The sequence below is a fragment of the Oncorhynchus masou genome, chromosome 17, assembly GCF_036934945.1.
Source record: "Oncorhynchus masou masou isolate Uvic2021 chromosome 17, UVic_Omas_1.1, whole genome shotgun sequence".
Taxonomy (NCBI): domain Eukaryota; kingdom Metazoa; phylum Chordata; class Actinopteri; order Salmoniformes; family Salmonidae; genus Oncorhynchus; species Oncorhynchus masou.
In genome coordinates this window covers 1,226,276-1,251,275 of record NC_088228.1, presented here as the reverse complement: position 1 = coordinate 1,251,275, position 25,000 = coordinate 1,226,276, and the positions used below count along the sequence as shown (strand labels likewise).

The 25,000-nt window shown below is 41.2% G+C and overlaps 1 protein-coding gene across 1 annotated transcript in view; it reads left to right on the top strand.

Moving 5' to 3' along the window:
• LOC135558306 (collagen alpha-1(VI) chain-like) overlaps positions 1-25,000 on the top strand; it is a 77,784-nt gene that overhangs the window by 22,968 nt on the left and 29,816 nt on the right. Inside the window, exons 18-22 of the mRNA XM_064992030.1 lie at positions 427-489; positions 18,663-18,725; positions 23,125-23,187; positions 23,282-23,332; positions 23,610-23,645. Of these exons, the coding sequence (XP_064848102.1) occupies positions 427-489; positions 18,663-18,725; positions 23,125-23,187; positions 23,282-23,332; positions 23,610-23,645 (276 nt within the window). The remainder of the gene's footprint in view (positions 1-426; positions 490-18,662; positions 18,726-23,124; positions 23,188-23,281; positions 23,333-23,609; positions 23,646-25,000) is intronic.

Here is a 25,000-nt window from a genome sequence, read left to right as displayed (position 1 = left end):
ATGGTGGTGATGGTGATGATGATGCTGGTGATGAGGGTGATGGTGCTGATGATGTTGTGATGAGGGTGATAGTGATGATGCTGGTGATGGTGGTGGTGGTGATGATGGTGATGATGCTGGTGATGGTGATGGTGGTGATGGTAATGATGATGCTGGTGATGGTGGTGGTGGTGATGATGGTGATGATGCTGGTGATGAGGGTGATGGTGATGATGGTGATGATGCTGGTGATGGTGATGATGTTGATGTTGATGGTGATGATGGTGATGATGCAGGTGATGGTGATGATGTTGATGTTGATGGTGATGGTAATGATGATGCTGGTGATGGTGGTGGGTGGTGATGATGATGGTGATGATGGTGGTGATGGTGATGGTAGTGCTGATGATGAAGGTGTGTGTTGACTGATGTCTTCTGTCCCTTCAGGGTGACCCAGGACCTCGTGGAGATCAGGGCAGAGAGGGTTCATCTGGAGCCAATGGAGAGCCTGTACGTACCCCGGTTCTCGACCTCTGAAACTACACAACGTTTAAAACTCTTCATCAAGCATTTAAACTTGATACCCTTCATACCAGCATTCAATCATCAATAGTACTTAGTATCAGATATTTTATTAATTCGATCCCTATTAGCTAAACTAGAAGCTACTAATTAGATCCCCATTAGATAAAGCAGCAGATACTAATTAGATCCCCATTAGATAAAACAGAAGCTACTAATTAGACCCCCCCCATTAGATAAAACAGCAGCTACTAATTAGATCCCCCATTAGATAAAACAGTAGCTACTAATTAGACCCCCCTCCCATTAGATAAAACAGCAGCTACTAATTAGATCCCCCATTAGATAAAACAGTAGCTACTAATTAGACCCCCCCATTAGGTAAAACAGTAGCTGCTAATTAGATCCCCCATTATATAAAACAGCAGCTAGTCATTAGATCCCCCATTAGATAAAGCAGCAGATACTCATTAGATGAAACAGCAGCTACGAATTATATCCCCGATTAGATAAAACAGCAGCTACTAATTTGGTCCCCCATTAGATAAAACAGCAGCTACTCATTAGATCCCCCATTAGATAAAGCAGCAGCTACTCATTAGATCCCACATTAGATAAAACAGCAGCTACTATTTAGATCCCCCATTAGATAAAACAGCAGCTACTCATTAGATCCCCAATTAGATAAAGTAGCAGATACTAATTAGATCCCCCCCATTAGATAAAACAGCAGCTACTAATTAGATCCCCATTAGATAAAGCAGTAGTTACTAATTAGATCCATCATTAGATAAAACAGCAGCTACTAATTAGATCCCCCATTAGATAAGACAGCAGCTACTAATTAGATCCCCCCCATTAGATAAAACAGCAGCTACTAATTAGATCCCCATTAGATAAAGCAGAAGTTACTAATTAGATCACCCCCATTAGATAAAACAGCAGCTACTCATTAGATCCCCCATTAGATAAAGCAGCAGCTACTCATTAGATCCCACATTAGATAAAACAGCAGCTACTATTTAGATCCCCCATTAGATAAAACAGCAGCTACTCATTAGATCCCCAATTAGATAAAGTAGCAGATACTAATTAGATCCCCCCCATTAGATAAAACAGCAGCTACTAATTAGATCCCCATTAGATAAAGCAGTAGTTACTAATTAGATCCATCATTAGATAAAACAGCAGCTACTCATTAGATCCCCATTAGATAAAGCAGTAGTTACTAATTAGATCCCCCATTAGATAAGACAGCAGCTACTAATTAGATCCCCCCATTAGATAAAACAGCAGCTACTAATTAGATCCCCATTAGATAAAGCAGAAGTTACTAATTAGATCACCCCCATTAGATAAAACAGCAGCTACTAATTAGATCCCCCATTAGATAAAACAGCAGATACTAATTAGATCCCCCCATTAGATAAAACAGCAGCTGCAAATTAGATCCCCATGAGATAAAGCAGTAGTTACTCATTAGATCCTCCATTAGATAAAACAGCAGCTATTTATTAGATCCCCCATTAGATAAAGCAGCAGCTACTCATTAGATCCCCCATTAGATAAAACAGCAGCTACTAATTAGATCCCCCATTAGATAAAACATCAGCTACTCATTAGATCCCCCATTAGATAAAGCAGCAGATACTAATTAGATCCCCACCCCCATTAGATAAAACAGCAGCTACTAATTTGATCCCCATTAGATAAAGCAGTAGTTACTAATTAGATCCCCCCCATTAGATAAAACAGCAGCTACTAATTAGATCCCCCATTAGATAAAACAGTAGCTACTAATTAGATCCCCCATTAGATAAAACAGCAGCTACTCATTCGATCCCACATTAGATAAAACAGCAGCTACTCATTCGATCCTCCATTAGATAAAACAGCAGCTACTCATTCGATCCCCCATTAGATAAAACAGCAGCTACTCATTCGATCCTCCATTAGATAAAGCAGCAGCTACTCATTAGATCTTCCATTAGATAAAACAGCAGCTATTTATTAGATCCCCCATTAGATAAAGCAGCAGCTACTCATTAGATCTTCCATTAGATAAAACAGCAGCAACTTTTTAGAACCCCCATTAGATAAAGCAGCAGCTACTAATTAGATGCCCTATTAGATAAAGCAGAAGCTACTAATTAGATCCCCCCATTAGATAAAACAGCAGCTACTAATTAGATCCCCCATTAGACAAAACAGTAGCTGCTAATTAGATACCCCATTAGATAAAACAGCAGCTACTCATTAGATCCCCCATTAGATAAAGCATCAGATAATCATTAGATCCCCCATTAGATAAAACCGCAGCTACTAATTAGATCCCCCGTTAGATAAAACAGCATCTACTAATTAGATCCCCCATTAGATAAAACAGCAGCTACTCATTAGATCCCCCATTAGATAAAGCAGCAGCTACTCATTAGATCCCCCCATTAAATAAAACAGCAGCTACTAATTAGTTCCCCCATTAGATAAAACAGCAGCTACTCATTATATCCCCCATTAGATAAAGCAGCAGATACTAATTAGATCCCCCCCATTAGATAAAACAGCAGCTACTAATTAGATCCCCCATTAGATAAAACAGCAGATACTAATTAGATCCCCCCCATTAGATAAAACAGCAGCTACTAATTAGATCCCCATTAGATAAAGCAGTAGTTACTAATTAGATCCCCCATTAGATAAAACAGCAGCTACTCATTAGATCCCCCATTAGATAAAGCAGCAGCTACTCATTAGATCCTCCATTAGATAAAACAGCAGCTACTCATTAGATCCCCCCTTAGACAAAGCAGCAGCTACTCATTAGATCATCCATTAGATAAAACAGCAGCTACTCATTAGATCCCCCATTAGATAAAGCAGCAGCTACTAATTAGATGCCCTATTAGATAAAGCAGAAGCTACTAATTAGATCCCCCCCATTAGATACAGTAGCAGATACTAATTAGACCCCCTCCCATTAGATAAAACAGCAGCTACTGATTAGATCCCCCCCATTAGATAAAACAGCAGCAACTAATTAGATCTCCATTAGATAGGGCAGTAGTTACTAATTAGATCCCCCCCCATTAGATAAAACAGCAGCAACTAATTAGATCCCCCATTAGATAAAACAGCAGCTACTAATTAGATACCCCATTAGATAAAACAGCAGCTACTAATTAGATCCCCCATTAGATAAAACAGCAGCTACTAATTAGATCCCCCCCCATTAGATAAAGCAGCAGATACTAATTAGATCCCCCGCATTAGATAAAACAGCAGCTACTAATTAGATCCCCCATTAGATAAAACAGCAGCTACTAATTAGATCCCCCCCATTAGATAAAGCAGCAGATACAAATTAGATCCCCGCCATTAGAAAAAACAGCAGCTGCAAATTAGATCCCCATGAGATAAAGCAGTAGTTACTAATTAGATCCCCCCATTAGATAAAAAAGCAGCAACTCATTAGATCCCCCATTAGATAAAGCAGCAGCTACTCATTAGATCCTCCAATAGATAAAACATCAGCTACTCTTTAGATCCCCCATTAGATAAAGCATCAGATACTCATTAGATCCCCCATTAGATAAAACCGCAGCTACTAATTAGATCCCCCCTGCATTAGATAAAGCAGCAGCTACTAATTTGATCCCCCATTAGATAAAACAGCAGCTACTAATTAGATCCCCCATTAGGTAAAGCAGTAGTTACTAATTAGATCCCCCCCATTAGATAAAACGGCAGCTACGAATTTAATCCCCCATTAGATAAAGCAATCGCTACTAATTCGATCCCCCATTACATAAAGAGGTAGTTACTAATTAGATCCCCCATTACATAAAGAGGTAGTTACTAATTAGATCCCCCCATTAGATCAAACAGCAGCAACTAATTAGATCCCCCATTCGATAAAGCAGCAGATACTAATTAGATCCCCCATTAGATAAAACAGCAGCTACTAATTAGATCCCCATGAGATAAATAGGTCGTTACTAATTAGATCCCCCCCCCCATTAGATAAAACAGCAGCTACTAATTTGATCCCCAATTAGATAAAACAGCAGCTACTAATTAGATCCCCATAACATAAAGAGGTAGTTACTAATTAGATCCCCCCATTAGATCAAACAGCAGCAACTAATTAGATCCCCCAATTGATAAAACAGAAGCTACTAATTAGATCCCCATTAGATAAAGCAGTAGTTACTAATTAGATCCCCCATTAGATAAAGCAGTAGTTACTAATTAGATCCCCCATTAGATAAAGCAGTAGTTACTAATTAGATCCCCCCATTAGATAAAACAGCAGCTACTAATTAGATACCCCATTAGATAAAGCAGCAGCTTCTCATTAGATACTCCATTAGATAAAACAGCAGCTACTCATTATATCCCCCATTAGATAAAGCAGCAGCTTCTCATTAGATACTCCATTAGATAAAACAGCAGCTACTCATTAGATCCCCCATTAGATAAAGCAGCAGCTACTCATTAGATCCTCCATTAGATAAAACAGCAGCTATTTATTTGATCCCCCATTAGATAAAGCAGCAGCTACTCATTAGATCCTCCATTAGATAAAGCAGCAGCAACTCATTAGATCCCCCATTAGATAAAGCAGCAGCTACTACTTAGATGCCCTATTATATAAAGCAGAAGCTACTAATTAGATCCCCCATTAGATAAAACAGCAGCTACTCATTAGAACCCCATTAGATAAAGCAGCAGCTACTCATTAGATCCTCCATTAGATAAAGCAGCAGCAACTCATTAGATCCCCCATTAGATATAGCAACAGCTACTCATTAGATCCTCCATTAGATAAAGCAGCAGATACTAATTAGATCCCCCCATTAGATAAAACAGCAGCTACTAATTAGATCCCCCATTAGATAAAACAGCAGATACTAATTAGATCCCCCCATTAGATAAAACAGCAGCTACTAATTAGATCCCCATTAGATAAAGCAGTAGTTACTAATTAGATCCCCCATTAGATAAAACAGCAGCTACTCATTAGATCCCCCATTAGATAAAGCAGCAGCTACTCATTAGATCCTCCATTAGATAAAACAGCAGCTACTCATTAGATCCCCCCTTAGATAAAGCAGCAGCTACTCATTAGATCATCCATTAGATAAAACAGCAGCTACTCATTAGATCCCCCATTAGATAAAGCAGCAGCTACTAATTAGATGCCCTATTAGATAAAGCAGAAGCTACTAATTAGATCCCCCCCATTAGATACAGTAGCAGATACTAATTAGACCCCCTCCGATTAGATAAAACAGCAGCTACTAATTAGATCCCCCCCCCCATTAGATAAAACAGCAGCAACTAATTAGATCCCCATTAGATAAAGCAGTAGTTACTAATTAGATCCCCCCCCATTAGATAAAACAGCAGCAACTAATTAGATCCCCCATTAGATAAAACAGCAGCTACTAATTAGATACCCCATTAGATAAAACAGCAGCTACTCATTTGATCCCCCATTAGATAAAACAGCAGCTACTAATTAGATCCCCCATTAGATAAAACAGCAGCTACTAATTAGATCCCCCCATTAGATAAAGCAGCAGATACTAATTAGATCCCGCCCATTAGATAAAACAGCAGCTGCAAATTAGATCCCCATGAGATAAAGCAGTAGTTACTAATTAGATCCCCCCATTAGATAAAAAAGCAGCAACTCATTAGATCCCCCATTAGATACAACAGCAGCTACTCATTAGATCCCCCATTAGATAAAGCAGCAGCTACTCTTTAGATCCCCCATTAGATAAAGCATCAGATACTCATTAGATCCCCCATTAGATAAAACCGCAGCTACTAATTAGATCCCCCCTGCATTAGATAAAACAGCAGCTACTAATTTGATCCCCCATTAGATAAAACAGCAGCTACTAATTAGATCCCCCATTAGGTAAAGCAGTAGTTACTAATTAGATCCTCCATTAGATAAAGCGGCAGCTACAAATTTAATCCCCCATTAGATAAAGCAATCGCTACTAATTCGATCCCCCATTACATAAAGAGGTAGTTACTAATTAGATCCCCCCATTAGATCAAACAGCAGCAACTAATTAGATCCCCCATTCGATAAAGCAGCAGATACTAATTAGATCCCCCATTAGATAAAACAGCAGCTACTAATTAGATCCCCATGAGATAAATAGGTCGTTACTAATTAGATCCCCCCCCATTAGATAAAACAGCAGCTACTAATTTGATCCCCAATTAGATAAAACAGCAGCTACTAATTAGATCCCCATAACATAAAGCAGTAGTTACTAATTTGATCCCCCATTAGATAAAACAGCAGCTACTAATTAGATCCCCATTAGATAAAGCAGTAGTTACTAATTAGATGCCCTATTAGATAAAACAGCAGCTACTAATTAGATCCCCCATTAGATAAAACAGAAGCTACTAATTTGATCCCCCATTAGATAAAACAGAAGCTACTAATTAGATCCCCATTAGATAAAGCAGTAGTTACTAATTAGATCCCCCCATTAGATAAAACAGCAGCTACTAATTAGATACCCCATTAGATAAAGCAGCAGATACTAATTAGATCCCCCCATTAGATAAAACAGCAGCTGCAAATTAGATCCCCATGAGATAAAGCAGTAGTTACTAATTAGATCCCCCCATTAGATAAAACAGAAGCTACTCATTATATCCCCCATTAGATAAAGCAGCAGCTTCTCATTAGATACTCCATTAGATAAAACAGCAGCTACTCATTAGATCCCCCATTAGATAAAGCAGCAGCTACTCATTAGATCCTCCATTAGATAAAACAGCAGCTATTTATTTGATCCCCCATTAGATAAAGCAGCAGCTACTCATTAGATCCTCCATTAGATAAAGCAGCAGCAACTCATTAGATCCCCCATTAGATAAAGCAGCAGCTACTACTTAGATGCCCTATTATATAAAGCAGAAGCTACTAATTAGATCCCCCATTAGATAAAACAGCAGCTACTCATTAGAACCCCATTAGATAAAGCAGCAGCTACTCATTAGATCCTCCATTAGATAAAGCAGCAGCAACTCATTAGATCCCCCATTAGATATAGCAACAGCTACTCATTAGATCCTCCATTAGATAAAGCAGCAGCTACTAATTAGATGCCCTATTAGATAAAACCGCAGCTACTAATTAGATCCCCCCCATTAGATAAAGTAGCAGATACTAATTAGACCCCCTCCCATTAGATAAAACAGCAACTACTAATTACATCCCCATTATGTAAAGCAGTAGTTACTAATTAGATCCCCCCATTAGATAAAAGAGCAGCTACTAATTTGATCCCCCCATTAGATAAAACATCAGCTAATAATTAGATTCCCATTAGATCCCCATTAGATAAAGCAGTAGTTACTAATTAGATCCCCCCCATTAGATAAAACAGCAGCTACTAATTAGATCCCCATTAGGTAAAGCAGTAGTTACTAATTAGATCCCCCCCCCCCCCCGTTAGATATAACAGCAGCTACTAATTAGATCCCCCATTAGATAAAGCAGCAGATACTAATTAGATACCCCATTAGATAAAACAGCAGCTACTCATTAGATCCCCCATTAGATAAAACAGCAGCTTCTCATTAGAACCTCCATTAGATAAAACAGCAGCTACTCATTAGATCCCCCATTAGATATAGCAACAGCTACTCATTAGATCCTCCATTAGATAAAACAGCAGCTACTCATTAGATCCCCCATTAGATAAAGCAGCAGCTACTAATTAGATCCCCCCCATTAGATAAAGTAGAAGATACTAATTAGACCCCCTCCCATTAGATGAAACAGCAGCTACTAATTTGATCCCCCCGTTAGATAAAACAGCAGCTACTAATTAGATCCCCATTAGATCCCCATTAGATAAAGCAGTAGTTACTAATTAGATCCCCCATTAGATAAAACAGCAGCTACTAATTTATCCCCCATTAGACAAAACAGCAGCTACTAATTAGATCCCCCATTAGATAAAACAGCAGCTACTAATTAGATCCCCCATTAGGTAAAGCAGTAGTTACTAATTAGATCCCCCATTAGATAAAACGGCAGCTACGAATTTAATCCCCCATTAGATAAAACAGTAGCTACTAATTAGATCCCCCATTAGATAAAGCAGTCGCTACTAATTCGATCCCCCATTACATAAAGAGGTAGTTACTAATTAGATCCCCCCATTAGATCAAACAGCAGCAACTAATTAGATCCCCCATTCGATAAAGCAGCAGATACTAATTAGATCCCCCATTAGATAAAACAGCAGCTACTAATTAGATCCCCATGAGATAAAGAGGTCGTTACTAATTAGATCCCCCCCCCATTAGATAAAACAGCAGCTACTAATTTGATCCCCCATTAGATAAAACAGCAGCTACTAATTAGATCCCCATTAGATAAAGCAGTAGTTACTAATTTGATCCCCCATTAGATAAAGCAGAAGCTACTAATTTGATCCCCCAATTGATAAAACAGAAGCTACTAATTAGATCCCCATTAGATAAAGCAGTAGTTACTAATTAGATCCCCCCCATTAGATAAAACAGCAGCTACTAATTAGATCCCCATTAGATAAAGCAGTAGTTACTAATTTGATTCCCCATTAGATAAAACATAAGCTATTTATTAGATCCCCAATTAGATAAAGCAGCAGCTACTCATTAGATCCTCCATTAGATAAAGCAGCAGCAACTCATTAGATCCCCCATTAGATAAAGCAGCAGCCACTAATTAGATGCCCTATTAGATAAAGCAGGAGCTACTAATTAGATCCCCCCCATTAGATAAAGTAGCAGATACTAATTAGACCCCCCGTTAGATAAAACAGCAGCAACTAATTATATCCCCCATTAGATAAAACAGTAGCTGCTAATTAGATACCTAATTAGATAAAACAGCAGCTACTCATTAGATCCCCCATTAGATAAAGCAACAGATACTCATTAGATCCCCCATTAGATAAAACCGCAGCTACTAATTAGATCCCCCATTAGATAAAACAGCAGCTACTCATTAGATCCCCCATTAGATAAAGCAGCAGCTACTCATTAGATCCCCCCATTAAATAAAACAGCAGCTACTAATTAGATCCCCCATTAGATAAAACAGCAGCTACTCATTAGATCACCATTAGGTAAAGCAGTAGTTACTAATTAGATCCCCCCATTAGATAAAACAGCAGCTACTAATTTGATCCCCCCCATTAGATAAAACAGCAGCTACTAATGAGATCCCCCATTAGATAAAACAGCAGCTACTCATTAGATCCCCCATTAGATAAAACAGCAGCTTCTCATTAGAACCTCCATTAGATAAAACAGCAGCTACTCATTAGATCCCCCATTAGATATAGCAACAGCTACTCATTAGATCCTCCATTAGATAAAACAGCAGCTACTCATTAGATCCCCCATTAGATAAAGCAGCAGCTACTAATTAGATCCCCCCATTAGATAAAGTAGCAGATACTAATTAGACCCCCTCCCATTAGATGAAACAGCAACTACTAATTACATCCCCATTAGGTAAAGCAGTAGTTACTAATTAGATCCCCCCCATTAGATAAAACAGCAGCTACTAATTTGATCCCCCCATTAGATAAAACAGCAGCTAATAATTAGATCCCCATTAGATCCCCATTAGATAAAGCAGTAGTTACTAATTAGATCCCCCCCATTAGATAAAACAGCAGCTACTAATTTGATCCCCCATTAGACAAAACAGCAGCTACTAATTAGATCCCCCATTAGATAAAACAGTAGCTACTAATTAGATCCCCCATTAGATAAAGCAGTAGTTACTAATTTGATCCCCCATTAGATAAAGCAGAAGCTACTAATTTGATCCCCCAATTGATAAAACAGAAGCTACTAATTAGATCCCCATTAGATAAAGCAGTAGTTACTAATTAGATCCCCCCCCCCATTAGATAAAACAGCAGCTACTAATTAGATCCCCATTAGATAAAGCAGTAGTTACTAATTTGATCCCCCATTAGATAAAACAGAAGCTATTTATTAGATCCGCAATTAGATAAAGCAGCAGCTACTCATTAGATCCTCCATTAGATAAAGCAGCAGCAACTCATTAGATCCCCCATTAGATAAAGCAGCAGCCACTAATTAGATGCCCTATTAGATAAAGCAGGAGCTACTAATTAGATCCCCCCCATTAGATAAAGTAGCAGATACTAATTAGACCCCCCGTTAGATAAAACAGCAGCAACTAATTATATCCCCCATTAGATAAAACAGTAGCTGCTAATTAGATCCCCATTAGATAAAGCAACATATACTCATTAGATCCCCATTAGATAAAGCAGTAGTTACTAATTTGATCCCCCATTAGATAAAGCAGAAGCTACTAATTTGATCCCCCATTAGATAAAACAGCAGCTACTCATTAGATCCCCCATTAGGTAAAGCAGTAGTTACTAATTAGATTCCCCCATTAGATAAAACAGCAGCTACTAATTTGATCCCCCCCATTAGACAAAACAGCAGCTACTAATTAGATCCCCCATTAGATAAAACAGTAGCTACTCATTAGATCCCCCATTAGATAAAACAGAAGCTACTAATTAGATCCCCATTAGATAAAGCAGTAGTTACTAATTAGATCCCCCCCCCATTAGATAAAACAGCAGCTACTAATTAGATACCCCATTAGATAAAGCAGCAGATACTAATTCGATCCCCCCATTAGATAAAACAGCAGCTGCAAATTAGATCCCCATGAGATAAAGCAGTAGTTACTAATTAGATCCCCCCATTAGATAAAACAGCAGCTACTCATTAGATCCCCCATTAGATAAAGCAGCAGCTACTCATTAGAATTTCCTTTAGATAAATCAGCAGCAACTCATTCGATCCCCCATTAGAAAAAGCAGCAGCTACTAATTAGATGCCCTATTAGATAAAGCAGAAGCTACTAATTAGATCCCCCATTAGATAAAGCAGCAGATACTAATTAGATCCCCCTCATTAGATAAAACAGCAGCTACTAATTAGATCTCTATTAGGTAAAGCAGTAGTTACTAATTAGATCCCCCCCCATTAGATAAAACTGCAGCTACTAATTGGATCCCCCATTAGATAAAGCAGCAGATACTAATTAGATCCCCCATTAGATAAAACAGCAGCTACTCATTAGATCCCCCATTAGATAAAGCAGCAGCTTCTCATTAGAACCTCCATTAGATAAAACAGCAGCTACTCATTAGATCCCCCATTAGATATAGCAGCAGCCACTCATTAGATCCTCCTTTAGATAAAACAGCGGCTACTCATTAGATCCCCCATTAGATAAAGCAGCAGCTACTAATTAGATCCCCCCATTAGATAAAGTTGCAGATACTAATTAGACCCCCTCCCATTAGATAAAACAGCAACTACTAATTACATCCCCATTAGGTAAAGCAGTAGTTACTAATTAGATCCCCCCATTAGATAAAACAGCAGCTACTAATGAGATCAGACATTAGAGAACACAGTAGCTGCTAATTAGATCCCCCATTAGATAAAACAGCAGCTACTAATTAGATCCCCATTATATCCCCATTAGATCAAGCAGTAGTTACTAATTAGATCCCCCCCCCATTAGATAAAACAGCAGCTACTAATTTGATCCCCCATTAGGTAAAGCAGTAGTTACTAATTAGATCCCCCCCATTAGATAAAACAGCAGCTATTAATTAGATCCCCCCCATTGGATAAAGCAGCAGATACTAATTAGATCCCCCATTAGATAAAACAGCAGCTACTAATTAGATCCCCATTACATAGAGGTAGTTACTAATTAGATCCCCCCCATTAGATAAAACAGCAGCTACTAATTAGATCCCCCATTAGATAAAGCAGTAGTTACCAATTTTTTACCCCATTAGATAAAACAGCAGCTTCTAATTAGATCCCCCATTAGATAAAGCAGTAGTTACTAATTTGATCTCCCATTAGATAAAACAGAAGCTACTAATTTGATCCCCCATTAGATAAAACAGAAGCTACTAATTAGATCCCCCATTAGATAAAGCAGTAGCTACTAATTAGATCCCCCATTAGATAAAGCAGTAGTTACTAATTAGATCCCCCCATTAGATAAAACAGCAGCAACTAATTAGATCCCCTCCATTAGATAAAACAGTTGCTACTAATTACATTCCCCATAAGATAAAGCAGTAGTTACCAATTTTATATCCCATTAGATAAAACAGCAGCTACTAATTAGATCCCCATTCGGTAAAGCAGTAGTTACTAATTAGATCCCCCACTAATTAAACAGCAGCTACTAATTTGATTCCCCATTAGATAAAGCAGCAGATACTAATTAGATCCCCCATTAGATAAAACAGCAGCTACTAATTAGATCCCCCATTAGATAAAGCAGTAGTTACTAATTAGATCCCCCCCATTACATAAAGCAGCAGCTACTAATTAGATCCCCCCCATTAGATAAAGCAGTAGTTACTAATTTGATCCCCCATTAGATAAAACAGCAGCTTCTAATTAGATCCCCCATTAGATAAAACAGTAGCTACTAATTTGATCCCCCCATTAGATTAAGCAGTAGTTACTAATTTGATCCCGCATTAGATAAAGCAGTAATTACTAATTAGATCCCCCCATTAGATAAAAGAGCAGCTACTAATTAGATCCCCCCCATTAGATAAAACAGTAGCTACTAATTAGATCCCCCATTAGATAAAGCAGTAGCTACGAATTAGATCCCCCCATGAGATAAAGCAGTAGTTACTAATTAGATCCCTCCATTAGATAAAACAGCAGCTACTAATTAGATCCCCCCATTAGATAAAACAGCAGCTTCTAAATAGATCCCCCCATTAGATAAAACAGCAGCTACTAATTAGATCCCCCATTAGATAAAGTGGCAGATACTAATTAGATCCCCCATTAGATAAGACAGCAGCTACTAATTAGATCCCCATTAGGTAAAGCAGTAGTTACTAATTAGAACTCCCCCCCCATTAGATAAAACAGCAGCTACTAATTAGATCCCCATTAGATTAAGCAGTAGTTACTAATTAGATCCCCCCATTAGATAAAACAGCAGCTACTAATTAGATCCCCCATTAGATAAAGCAGCAGATACTAATTAGATCCCCCCATTAGATAAAACAGCAGCTACTAATTAGATCCACATTAGATAAAGCCGTAGTTACTTATTAGATCCCGCCATTAGATAAAACAGCAGCTACTCATTTGATCCCCCATTAGATAAAACAGCAGCTACTCATTTGATCCCCCATTAGATAAAACAGCAGCTACTAATTTGATCCCCCATTAAATGAAACAGCAGCTACTAATTTGATCCACCATTAGATAAAACAGCAGCTACTAATTTGATCCCCCATTAGATAAAACAGCAGCTACTAATTTGATCCCCCATTAGATAAAACAGCAGCTACTAATTATATCCCCCCATTAGATAAAACAGTAGCTACTAATTAGATCCCCCATTACTTAAAACAGTAGTTACTAATGTTATACCCCATTAGATAAAGCAGCAGCTACTAATCAGATCCCCCATTAGATTCACTTACAGATAGTTGTATTTTTGGGGTACAGCGATGAGGTGAGATGAGTATCCAAGAGGATGGGCCTCAAGCTGCTCTGTATGTTGAAGAGGGTGGGCCTCAAGCTGCATCCTTGTCTCACCCCCCAGCCCTGAGGAAAGACATGTGGGTGTCTATTTGCATATTTGTTGTTTGTGTACGTTGCTTTTGTTTTTGTACATCACGTTCCTTCCATTTGTATAGAAGACCCTCGTGAAATCAACAAAGCATGAGAAGACTTTGTCTGTTTTGGTTTGTTTGTCAGTAAGGGTGTGCAGGGTGTATATTACGTGGTCTGTCGTACGGTATTTTGGTAAGATTTGCTCAGGACATTGTTTTCACTGAGGAAATGTTGGAGTCGGCTGTTGATGATACTGCAGAGGATTTGTCTAAGGCTGCTGTTGACGCACATTCCTGAGTAATTATTGTGATCAAATTTGTCCTTACTTTTGTGGATTGGGGTGGCCAGACCTTAGTTCCAAATATTGGGGAAGATGCCAGAGCAGAGGATAATCTTGAAGAGTTTAAGAATAGCCAATTGCATTTTGTGGTATGTATATTTTATCATTTAGTTTAGTTTAACATCAACACCTCAGGCCTTTTGGGGTTGGAGGGTTTGTACACTACATGACCAAAATTATGTGGACACATGCTCAAACAACATCTCATTCCAAAATCATGGGTATTAATATGGAGTTGGTCCCCCCCTTTGCTGCTATAACAGCCTCCACCCTTCTGGGAAGGCTTTCCACTAGATGTAGGAACATTGCTGCTATAACAGCCTCCACTCTTCTGGGAAGGCTTTCCACTAGATGTTGGAACATTGCTGCTATAACAGCCTCCACTCTTCTGGGAAGGCTTCCACTAGATGTTGGAACATTGCTGCGGGGACTTGCTTCCATTCAGTCACAAGAGCATTAGTGAGGTCGGGGACTGATGTTGGGCGATGAGGCCTGGCTCGCAGTCGGCATTCCAATGCATCCCAAAGGTGTTTGATGGGGTTGAGGTCAAGGTTCTGTGCAGGCCAGTCAAGTTCTTCCATACCGATCTCGACAAACCATTTCTGTATGGACCTCGCTTTTTGCATGGGGGCATTGTTGAAACAGGAAAGTGCCTTCCCCAAACTGTTGCCACAAAGTTGGAAGTACAGAATCATCTAGAATTTCACTGTATGTTGTAGTGTTAAGATTTCCCTTCACTGGAACTAAGGGGCCATGAAAACAGCCCCAGTTTGCACTATGCATTAGGGCTGGTAGCGTTCTCCTGGCATTTGCCAAACCCAGATTCATCCTTTGGACTGCCAGACAGTGAAGCGTGATTCATCACTCCATCACAACGTGTTTCCACTGCTCCAGAGTCCGATGGCAGCGAGCATTACACCACTCCAGCTGACTCTTAGGGTTGCGCATGGTGATCTTAGGCGTGTGTAAGGCTGCCCCCGACGAACAGTTCTTGTGTTGACGTTGCTTCCAGAGATCCTACTCTGCGTCCCACAAAGAAATGGAGGTTGGCGGTTGGAACCATGGTGGTTGGAACCAAAACGAACATTTGGACCGTGAAGCATGGAGGAGGAGGTGTGATGTTGTGGGGGTGCTTTGTTGGTGACACTGTCAGTGATTTCTTTAGAATTCAAGGCACACTTAACCAGCTTGGCTACCACAGCACTATGCAGCGACACGCCATCCCATCTGGTTTGTGGTTAGTGGGACTATCATTTGTTTTTCAACAGGATAATGACCCAACACCCCTCCAGGCTGTGTAAGGGCTATTTGACCAAGAAGGAGAGTGATGGAGTGCTGCATCAGATGACCTGGCCTCCACAATCACCTGACCTCAACCTAATTGAGATGGTTTGGGATGAGTTGCACAGCAGAGTGAAGGAAAGGCAGCCAACAAGTGCTCAGCATATGAGGGATCTCCTTCAAGAGTATTGGAAAAGCATTCCAGGTGAAGCGGGTTGAGAGAATGCCAAGAGTGTGCAAAGCTGTCATCAAGGCGAAGGGTGGCTATGTTGAAGAATCTAAAATATAAAACACTTTCTTGCTTACTACATGATTCCATATGTGTTATTTCATAGTTTTGATGTCTTCACTATTATTCTACAATGTAGAAAATAGTAAAAAATAAAAATAAAATAAAAACCTTGAATGAGCTGCAGCTTTCAAGAAGCCGGGACTTCTTGAACTTCCATCAAACAGGGAAAGTGTCAATACAGGACTAAGATCGAAAACAAATGATAGATTATCAGATACACCGGCTACAACGCTCGTCGGATGTGGCAGGGCTTGCGAACTATTAAGGACTACAAAGGGAAGCACAGCCTCGAGCTGCCCAATGACACGAACCTACTAGACGAGCTACATGACTTCTATGCTCGCCTCCAGTCAATCAACACTGAAACATGCATGAGAGCACCAGCTGTTCTGGACGACTGTGATCACGCTCTCCATAACCGCAGTGAATAAGACCTTTAAACAGGTCAACATTTACAAGGCCGCAGGGCCAGACAGATGTACCAACTGGCAAGTGTCTTCACTGACATTTTCAACCTGTCCCTGACCAAGTCTGTAATACCAACATGTTTCATGTGCCCATGAACACCAAGGTAACCTGCCTAATATGAATACCGACCCGTAGCACTCACGTCTGTAGCCATGAAGTGCTTTGAAAGGCTGGTCATGGCTCACATAAAAACCCACTCCAATTCACATACCACCCCAACAGATCCACAGATGATGCAGTCTCTATTGCACTCCACACTGCCCTTTCCCACCTGGACAAATGGAACACCTACATAAGAATGCTGTTCATTGACTACAGCTCAGCGTTCAACATCATATTGCCCTCAAAGCTCATTACTAAGCAGCTAAGGACCCTGGGACAAAACACCTCCCTCTGCAACTCGATCATGGACACCCTGACGGGCCACCCCCCAGGTGGTGAGGATAGGCAACAACACATCTGCCACACTGATCCTCAACACAGGGGCTCATGGGTGGTGCTCAGTCCCCTCCTGTACTTCCTGTTCACCCACGACTGCATGGCCAAGACAGCAACACCATCATTAAGTTTTCCAACGACACAACAGTGGTAGGCCTGATCACCGACAACGATGAGACATATAGGGAGGAGGTCAGAGACCTGGCTGTGTGGTGCCAGGACAACAACCTCTCCTCTCCCTCAACGTGATCAAGACTAAGGAGATGATTGTGGAAAAGGAGCACCGAGCACGTCCCCATTCTCATCGACGGGACTGTAGTGGAGCAGGTTGAGAGCTTCAAGTTCCTTGGTATCCACATCACCAATGAACTATCATGGTCCAAACACACCAAGACAGTTGTGAAGAGAACACAATAATGCCTGTTCCCCCTCAACAGATTGAAAAGATTTGGCATGGGTCCTCAGATCCTCACAAGGTTCCACAGCTGAACCATCAATGGGTTCATCAATGCCTGGTATGGAAACTATTCAGCCAACCACAAGGCACTACAGAGGGTATTGTGTACGACCCAGTACATCTGGGGCCAAGCTTGCTGCCATCCAGGACCTGTATACGAGGCGGTGTCAGAGGAAGGCCCGGACAATTGTCAAAGACTCCAGTCACCAAAGTCATAGACTGTTCTCTCTGCTACTGCACGGCAAGCAGCAACAGCTTCTACCCCCAAGCCATAAAACTGCTGAACAGCTAATCAAATGTCCACCCAGACAATTTGCATTGCCCCTCCCTCTTTTACACTGCTGCTACTCTCTGTTTATTATCTATGCATAGTCACTTTACTTCTACCTACATGTACATATTACCTGAACTACCTCGACTAACCGGTGCCCCCGCACATTGACTCTGTACCACCTACCTGTATATAGCCTCGATACTGTTATCTGATTTTTGCTCCTCAATTATTTATTTTTATATTTTCTAATCTATATTTATTTTCTTTATTTTTTCTTTCTTCATTTTTTACTTCAGTTTATTTAGTAAATAGTTTCTTAACACTGATTTTCCTTAACTGCATTGTTGGTTAAGGGCTTGTCAGTAAGCATTACACTGTGAGGTCTACACCTGTTGGTTAAGGGCTGGTCAGTCAGCATTTCACTGTGAGGTCTACACCTGTTGGTTAAGGGCTGGTCAGTCAGCATTTCACTGTGAGGTCTACACCTGTTGGTTAAGGGCTGGTCAGTCAGCATTTCACAGTGAGGTCTACACCTGTTGGTTAAGGGCTGGTCAGTCAGCATTTCACAGTGAGGTCTACACCTGTTGGTTAAGGGCTGGTCAGTCAGCATTTCACTGTGTGGTCCACACCTGTTGGTTAAGGGCTGGTCATTCAGGTTTACACTGTGAGGTCTACACCTGTTGGTTAAGGGCTGGTCAGTCAGCATTCTACTTCCTGTCTACACTGTTTCTGCTTCCTACTTCCTGTCTACACTGTTTCTGCTTCCTATGCTGTTACATAATTAAATGGTGTTATAATTACAAACTTTTACGACTGTGTCTTAGGGCGAGCTATGTGTGTGTGTGCGTGTGTGTGTGTTGTAAGTCTAACCGTTTTGTTGTGTGTGTTTCAGGGTGACATCGGCAGGGCGGGGTCTCCAGGATACAGAGGAGATGAGGGCGCCCCCGGACCAGAGGTTGGGAAACTAATCAATCAATTTGTTTATCCATTCCGTCATCTAGTTAACACATGTATTTGTCTCACACACATTTATCACTAAGCTGGGAGTCTTATCACATATTTATCCCTAAGCTGGAAGTCTTATCACATATTTATCACTAAGCTGGAAGTCTTATCACATATTTATCACTAAGCTGGAAGTCTTATCACATATTTATCACTAAGCTGGAAGTCTTATCACATATTTATCACTAAGCTGGAAGTCTTATCACATATTTATCACTAAGCTGGGAGTCTTAACACATATTTATCACTAAGCTGGAAGTCTTATCACACATTTATCACTAAGCTGGGAGTCTTATCACATATTTATCACTAAGCTGGAAGTCTTATCACACATTTATCACTAAGCTGGGAGTCTTAACACATATTTATCACTAAGCTGGGAGTCTTATCACATATTTATCACTAAAGTGGGAGTCTTATCACACATTTATCACTAAGCTGTGAGTCTTATCACACATTTATCACTGAGCTGGGAGTCTCATCACACCTGCATCACTAAACTGGGAGTCTTATCACACCTGCATCACTAAGCTGGGAGTCTTATCACACCTGCATCACTAAGCTGGGAGTCTTATCACACCTGCATCACTAAGCTGGGAGTTATCACACCTGCATCACTAAGCTGGGAGTCTTATCACACCTGCATCATTAAGCTTGGAGTCTTATCACACCTGCATCACTAAGCTTGGAGTCTTATCACACCTGCATCACTAAGCTGGGAGTCTTATCACACCTGCATCACTAAGCTGGGAGTCTTATCACACCTGCATCACTAAGCTGGGAGTCTTATCACACCTGCATCACTAAGCTGGGAGTCTTATCACATCTGCATCACTAAGCTGGGAGTCTTATCACACCTGCATCACTAAGCTGGGAGTCTTATCACACATTTATCACTAAGCTGGGAGTCTTATCACACCTGCATCACTAAACTGGGAGTCTTATCACACCTGCATCACTAAGCTGGGAGTCTTATCACACCTGCATCACTAAGCTGGGAGTCTTATCACACCTGCATCACTAAGCTGGGAGTTATCACACCTGCATCACTAAGCTGGGAGTCTTATCACACCTGCATCATTAAGCTTGGAGTCTTATCACACCTGCATCACTAAGCTTGGAGTCTTATCACACCTGCATCACTAAGCTGGGAGTCTTATCACACCTGCATCACTAAGCTGGGAGTCTTATCACACCTGCATCACTAAGCTGGGAGTCTTATCACACCTGCATCACTAAGCTGGGAGTCTTATCACATCTGCATCACTAAGCTGGGAGTCTTATCACACCTGCATCACTAAGCTGGGAGTCTTATCACACATTTATCACTAAGCTGGGAGTCTTATCACACATTTATCACTAAGCTGGGAGTCTTATCACACCTGCATCAAATCAAATCAGATCAAATGTATTTATATAGCCCTTCTTACATCAGCTGATATCTCAAAGTGCTGTACAGAAACCCAGCCAAAATCCCCAAACAGCAAGCAATGCAGGTGTAGAAGCACGGTGGCTAGGAAAAACTCCCTAGAAAGGCCAGAACGTTGGAAGAAACCAAGAGAGGAACCAGGCTATGTGGGGTGGCCAGTCCTCTTCTGGCTGTGCCGGGTGGAGATTATAACAGAACATGGCCAAGATGTTCAAATGTTCATAAATGACCAGCATGGTCAAATAATAATAATCACAGGCAGAACAGTTGAAACTGGAGCAGCAGCACGGCCAGGTGGACTGGGGACAGCAAGGAGTCATCATGCCAGGTAGTCCTGAGGCATGGTCCGAGGGCTCAGGTCCTCCGAGAGAGCGAAAGAAAGAGAGAAAGAGAGAATTAGAGAGAGCATACTTAAATTCACACAGGACACTGGATAGGACAGGAGAAGTACTCCAGATATAACAAACTGACCCTAGCCCCCCGACACATAAACTACTGCAGCATAAATACTTGAGGCTGAGACAGGAGGGGTCAGGAGACACTGTGGCCCCATCCGATGATACCCCCGGACAGGGCCAAACAGGAAGGATATAACCCCACCCACTTTGCCAAAGCACAGCCCCCACACTACTAGAGGGATATCTTCAACCACCAACTTACCATCCTGAGACAAGGCCGAGTATAGCCCATAAAGATCTCTGCCACGGCACAACCCAAGGGGGGAACGCCAACCCAGACAGGAAGATCACATCAGTGACTCAACCCACTCAAGTGACGCACCCCTCCTTGTGATGGTATGAAAGAGCCCTAGTAAGCCAGTGACTCAGCCCCTGTAATAGTGTTAGAGGCAGAGGATCCCAGTGGAAAGATGGGAACCGGCCAGGCAGAGACAGCAAGGGCAGTTCGTTGCTCCAGAGCCTTTCCGTTCACCTTCACACTCCTGGGCCAGACTGCACTCAATCATATGACCCACTGAAGAGATGAGTCTTCAGTAAAGACTTAAAGGTTGAGACCGAGTTTGCGTCTCTGACATGGGTAGGCAGACCATTCCATAAAAATGGAGCTCTATAGGAGAAAGCCCTGCCTCCAGCTGTTTGCTTAGAAATTCTAGGGACAATTAGGAGGCCTGCGTCTTGTGACCGTAGCGTACGTGTAGGTATGTACCCCATGTAAAGCCCATGTAATGCTTTGTAGGTTAGCAGTAAAACCTTGAAATCAGCCCTTGCTTTGACAGGAAGCCAGTGTAGGGAGGCTAGCACTGGAGTAATATGATCACATTTTTTGGTTCTAGTCAGGATTCTAGCAGCCGTATTTAGCACTAACTGAAGTTTATTTAGTGCTTTATCCGGGTAGTCTGAAAGTAGAGCATTGCAGTAGTCTAACCTAGAAGTAACACAAGCATGGATACATTTTTATGCATCATTTTTGGATAGAAAGTTTCTGATTTTTGCAAAGTTATGTAGATTGAAAAAAGCTGTCCTTGAAATGGTCTTGATATGTTCTTCAAAAGAGAGATCAGGGTCCAGAGTAACACCGAGGTCCTTCACAGTTTTATTTGAGACCATTAAGATTAATTGTCAGATTCAACAGAATATCTCTTTGTTTCTTGGGACCTAGAACAAGCATTAGTGAGTTTGATACACATCCAGTGGATAGGTAGCCGTTTATTATGTTCAACATAGGAGGGCCAAGCACAGGAAGCAACTCTTTCAGTAGTTTAGTTGGAATATGCTCCAGTATGCAGCTTGAAGGTTTAGAGGCCATGATTATTTTCATCATTGTGTCAAGAGATATAGTACTAAAACACTTGATCGTCTTTCTTGATCCTAGGTCCACGCAGAGTTGTGCAGACTCAGGACAACCGAGCTTTGAAGGAATACACAGATTTAAAGAGGAATCCGTAATTTACTTTCTAATAATCATGATCTTTTCCTCAAAGAAGTTCATGAATTTATTACTGCTGAAGTGAAAGCCATCCTCTCTTGGGGAATGCTGCTTTTTAGTTACCTTAGCGACAGTATCAAAAAGGAATTTCGGATTGTTCTTATTTTCCTCAATTAAGTTGGAAAAATAGGATGATCGAGCAGCAGTAAGGGCTCTTCGATACTGCACGGTACTTGTCTTTCCAAGCTAGTCAGAAGACTTCCAGTTTGGTGTGGCGCCATTTCCGTTCCAATTTTCTGGCAGCTTGCTTCAGAGCTCGGGTATCACTAAGCTGGGAGTTTTTCAGGTTTTGTCATCTTATTTTCCAACCAGTGTGCCGTGCACCAGGTGGATATTTTGATATTGATAAAAGTTTCTGCCTAATGATGTCAAAGGTCAGGTGGTCAGGAAGTCTTCCTCCGTTAACATCTGAACTTCATTTCTCATGTTCCCGCTCTGATTTCCTATCTGTCTAAACTACATTTCCCTTCTCTCTCTTATCTAAACTACCGTTCCCAACTCTCTTATCTAAACTACATTTCCCTTCTCTCTCTTATCTAAACTACATTTCCCTTCTCTCTCTTATCTAAACTACATTTCCCTTCTCTCTCTTATCTAAACTACCTTTCCCAACTCTCTTATCTAAACTACATTTCCCTTCTCTCTCTTATCTAAACTCCTTTCCCAACTCTCTTATCTAAACTACCTTTCCCAACTGTCTTATCTAAACTACATTTCCCTTCTCTCTCTTATCTAAACTACATTTCCCATCTCTCTCTTATCTAAACTACCTTTCCCAACTCTCTTATCTAAACTACATTTCCCATCTCTCTCTTATCTAAACTACCTTTCCCAACTGTCTTATCTAAACTACATTTCCCTTCTCTCTCTTATCTAAACTACATTTCCCATCTCTCTCTTATCTAAACTACCTTTCCCAACTCTCTTATCTAAACTACATTTCCCATCTCTCTCTTATCTAAACTACATTTCCCAGGGCCCCAAAGGACCAAGAGGAATCAAAGGAGCTCCTGGAGACAGAGGCCAGATCGGAAACAGGGTGAGAGGGCGAGAGAGAGAACATTTGGGGGGAGGGGAAATGAAAGAAAATAAGATCGAGGGATGACTGAAGTGTTCTGTTTCTTCTGTTTCAGGGAGAAGATGGGGCACCAGGAAATGGAACTGAAGGTTGCCATGGTTTCCAGGTACAGTTGTGTTACGTCTGAGGTATTGTTGTTTGGGTTCATTGTAGTGTGTGTGTGTGTGTGTGTGTGTGTGTGTGTGTGTGTGTGTGTGTGTGTGTGTGTGTGTGTGTGTGTGTGTGTGTGTGTGTGTGTGTCTGTGTGTGTGTGTGTGTGTGTGTGTGTGTGTGCGTGCGTGCGTGCGTGCGTGCGTGTGTGCGTGCGTGCGTGTGTGTGTGTGTGTGCGTGCGTGCGTTGTCTGCCGTCTTGCCGTGTCTCACACATCCCTCTCCTCTCTCAGGGTTACCCCGGCCCACGAGGGGGCATTGGAGAGCCGGTGAGTTCACCTTTCACCTCAGAATCAGCCCCAAGGCAGTCTCTCACACTATATCACACTATCATAGTACCGTAGCGAGGTCGATAGCCTAGCCAGAACTCCAACCTGGATCTCTCTGGTTCAGAGGCAAGGACTCTGTCCACAGTCCCAAGACACTGAACTTTGTAAGTAGCATACCACCCTGCATCCCGATGCCTTGCCTCTGAACCTAAACAGGGTTGGTCCTGGTCCGTCCCTGGATGGGAGACCAGATGCTGCTGGAAGTGGTGCTGGAAGGCCAGTAGGTTTAAATAGTAATATCCCAGGGTTGGTCCTGGTCCGTCCCTGGATGGGAGACCAGATGCTGCTGGAAGTGGTGCTGGAAGGCCAGTAGGTTTAAATAGTAATATCCCAGGGTAGAGACTGGGGACATTGTCCTGTGTAGGGTGCTGTCTTTCAGGATGGGACAGTAAACGGGTGGCCTGACTCTCTGTGGTCACTGAAGATCCCATGTCACTTATCATAAGATAAGTGGTGGTGTTAACCCTGGTGTCCTGGCTAAATTCCCAATCTGGTCCTCATACCACCACGGTCACACAGGAAACACTACTCTACTCTGGTACAGGATGTATAACAGTAGTCCTACAGTACATAAACAGTACCACAGTACCAGGATGTAATGCCAGGATTGGATCCTATTCAACTCAGTGCCAGATGAATTGAGAAGAGCTTACTGAGCACTTTTGATGTGAAAAACATGGCAGGCTTAAACACCATGACATTTCAATTTTTGAGTTTTAACCTCAAATCAGTCATGATGACTAGTGTTACTGTAACTGTTTCCCAGACTGTGAATTACTTTTAGAGTAGATGTATTCATCTGGGTTCATCTGGGTTTTAGAGTAGATGTATTCATCTGGGTTCATCTGGGTTTTAGAGTAGATGTATTCATCTGGGTTCATCTGGGTTTTAGATGTATTCATGTATGGACAGTGGTGCTAACAGGTTCATCTGGGTTTTAGAGTAGATGTATTCATCTGGGTTCATCTGGGTTTTAGAGTAGATGTATTCATCTGGGTTCATCTGGGTTTTAGAGTAGATGTATTCATCTGGGTTCATCTGGGTTTTAGAGTAGATGTATTCATCTGGGTTCATCTGGGTTTTAGAGTAGATGTATTCATCTGGGTTCATCTGGGTTTTAGAGTAGATGTATTCATCTGGGTATAGGGAATAGAGAGCCATTTGACAAGGCCTGTATCATGACTATATAGGGAATAGAGAGCAATTTAAGATACAATCCTTCTTTATCCGAGACACGATGATTTGCCAGTTGTATTTGGTCTGGTTCGCCCAATGTCTGATTCATCAATAGATTT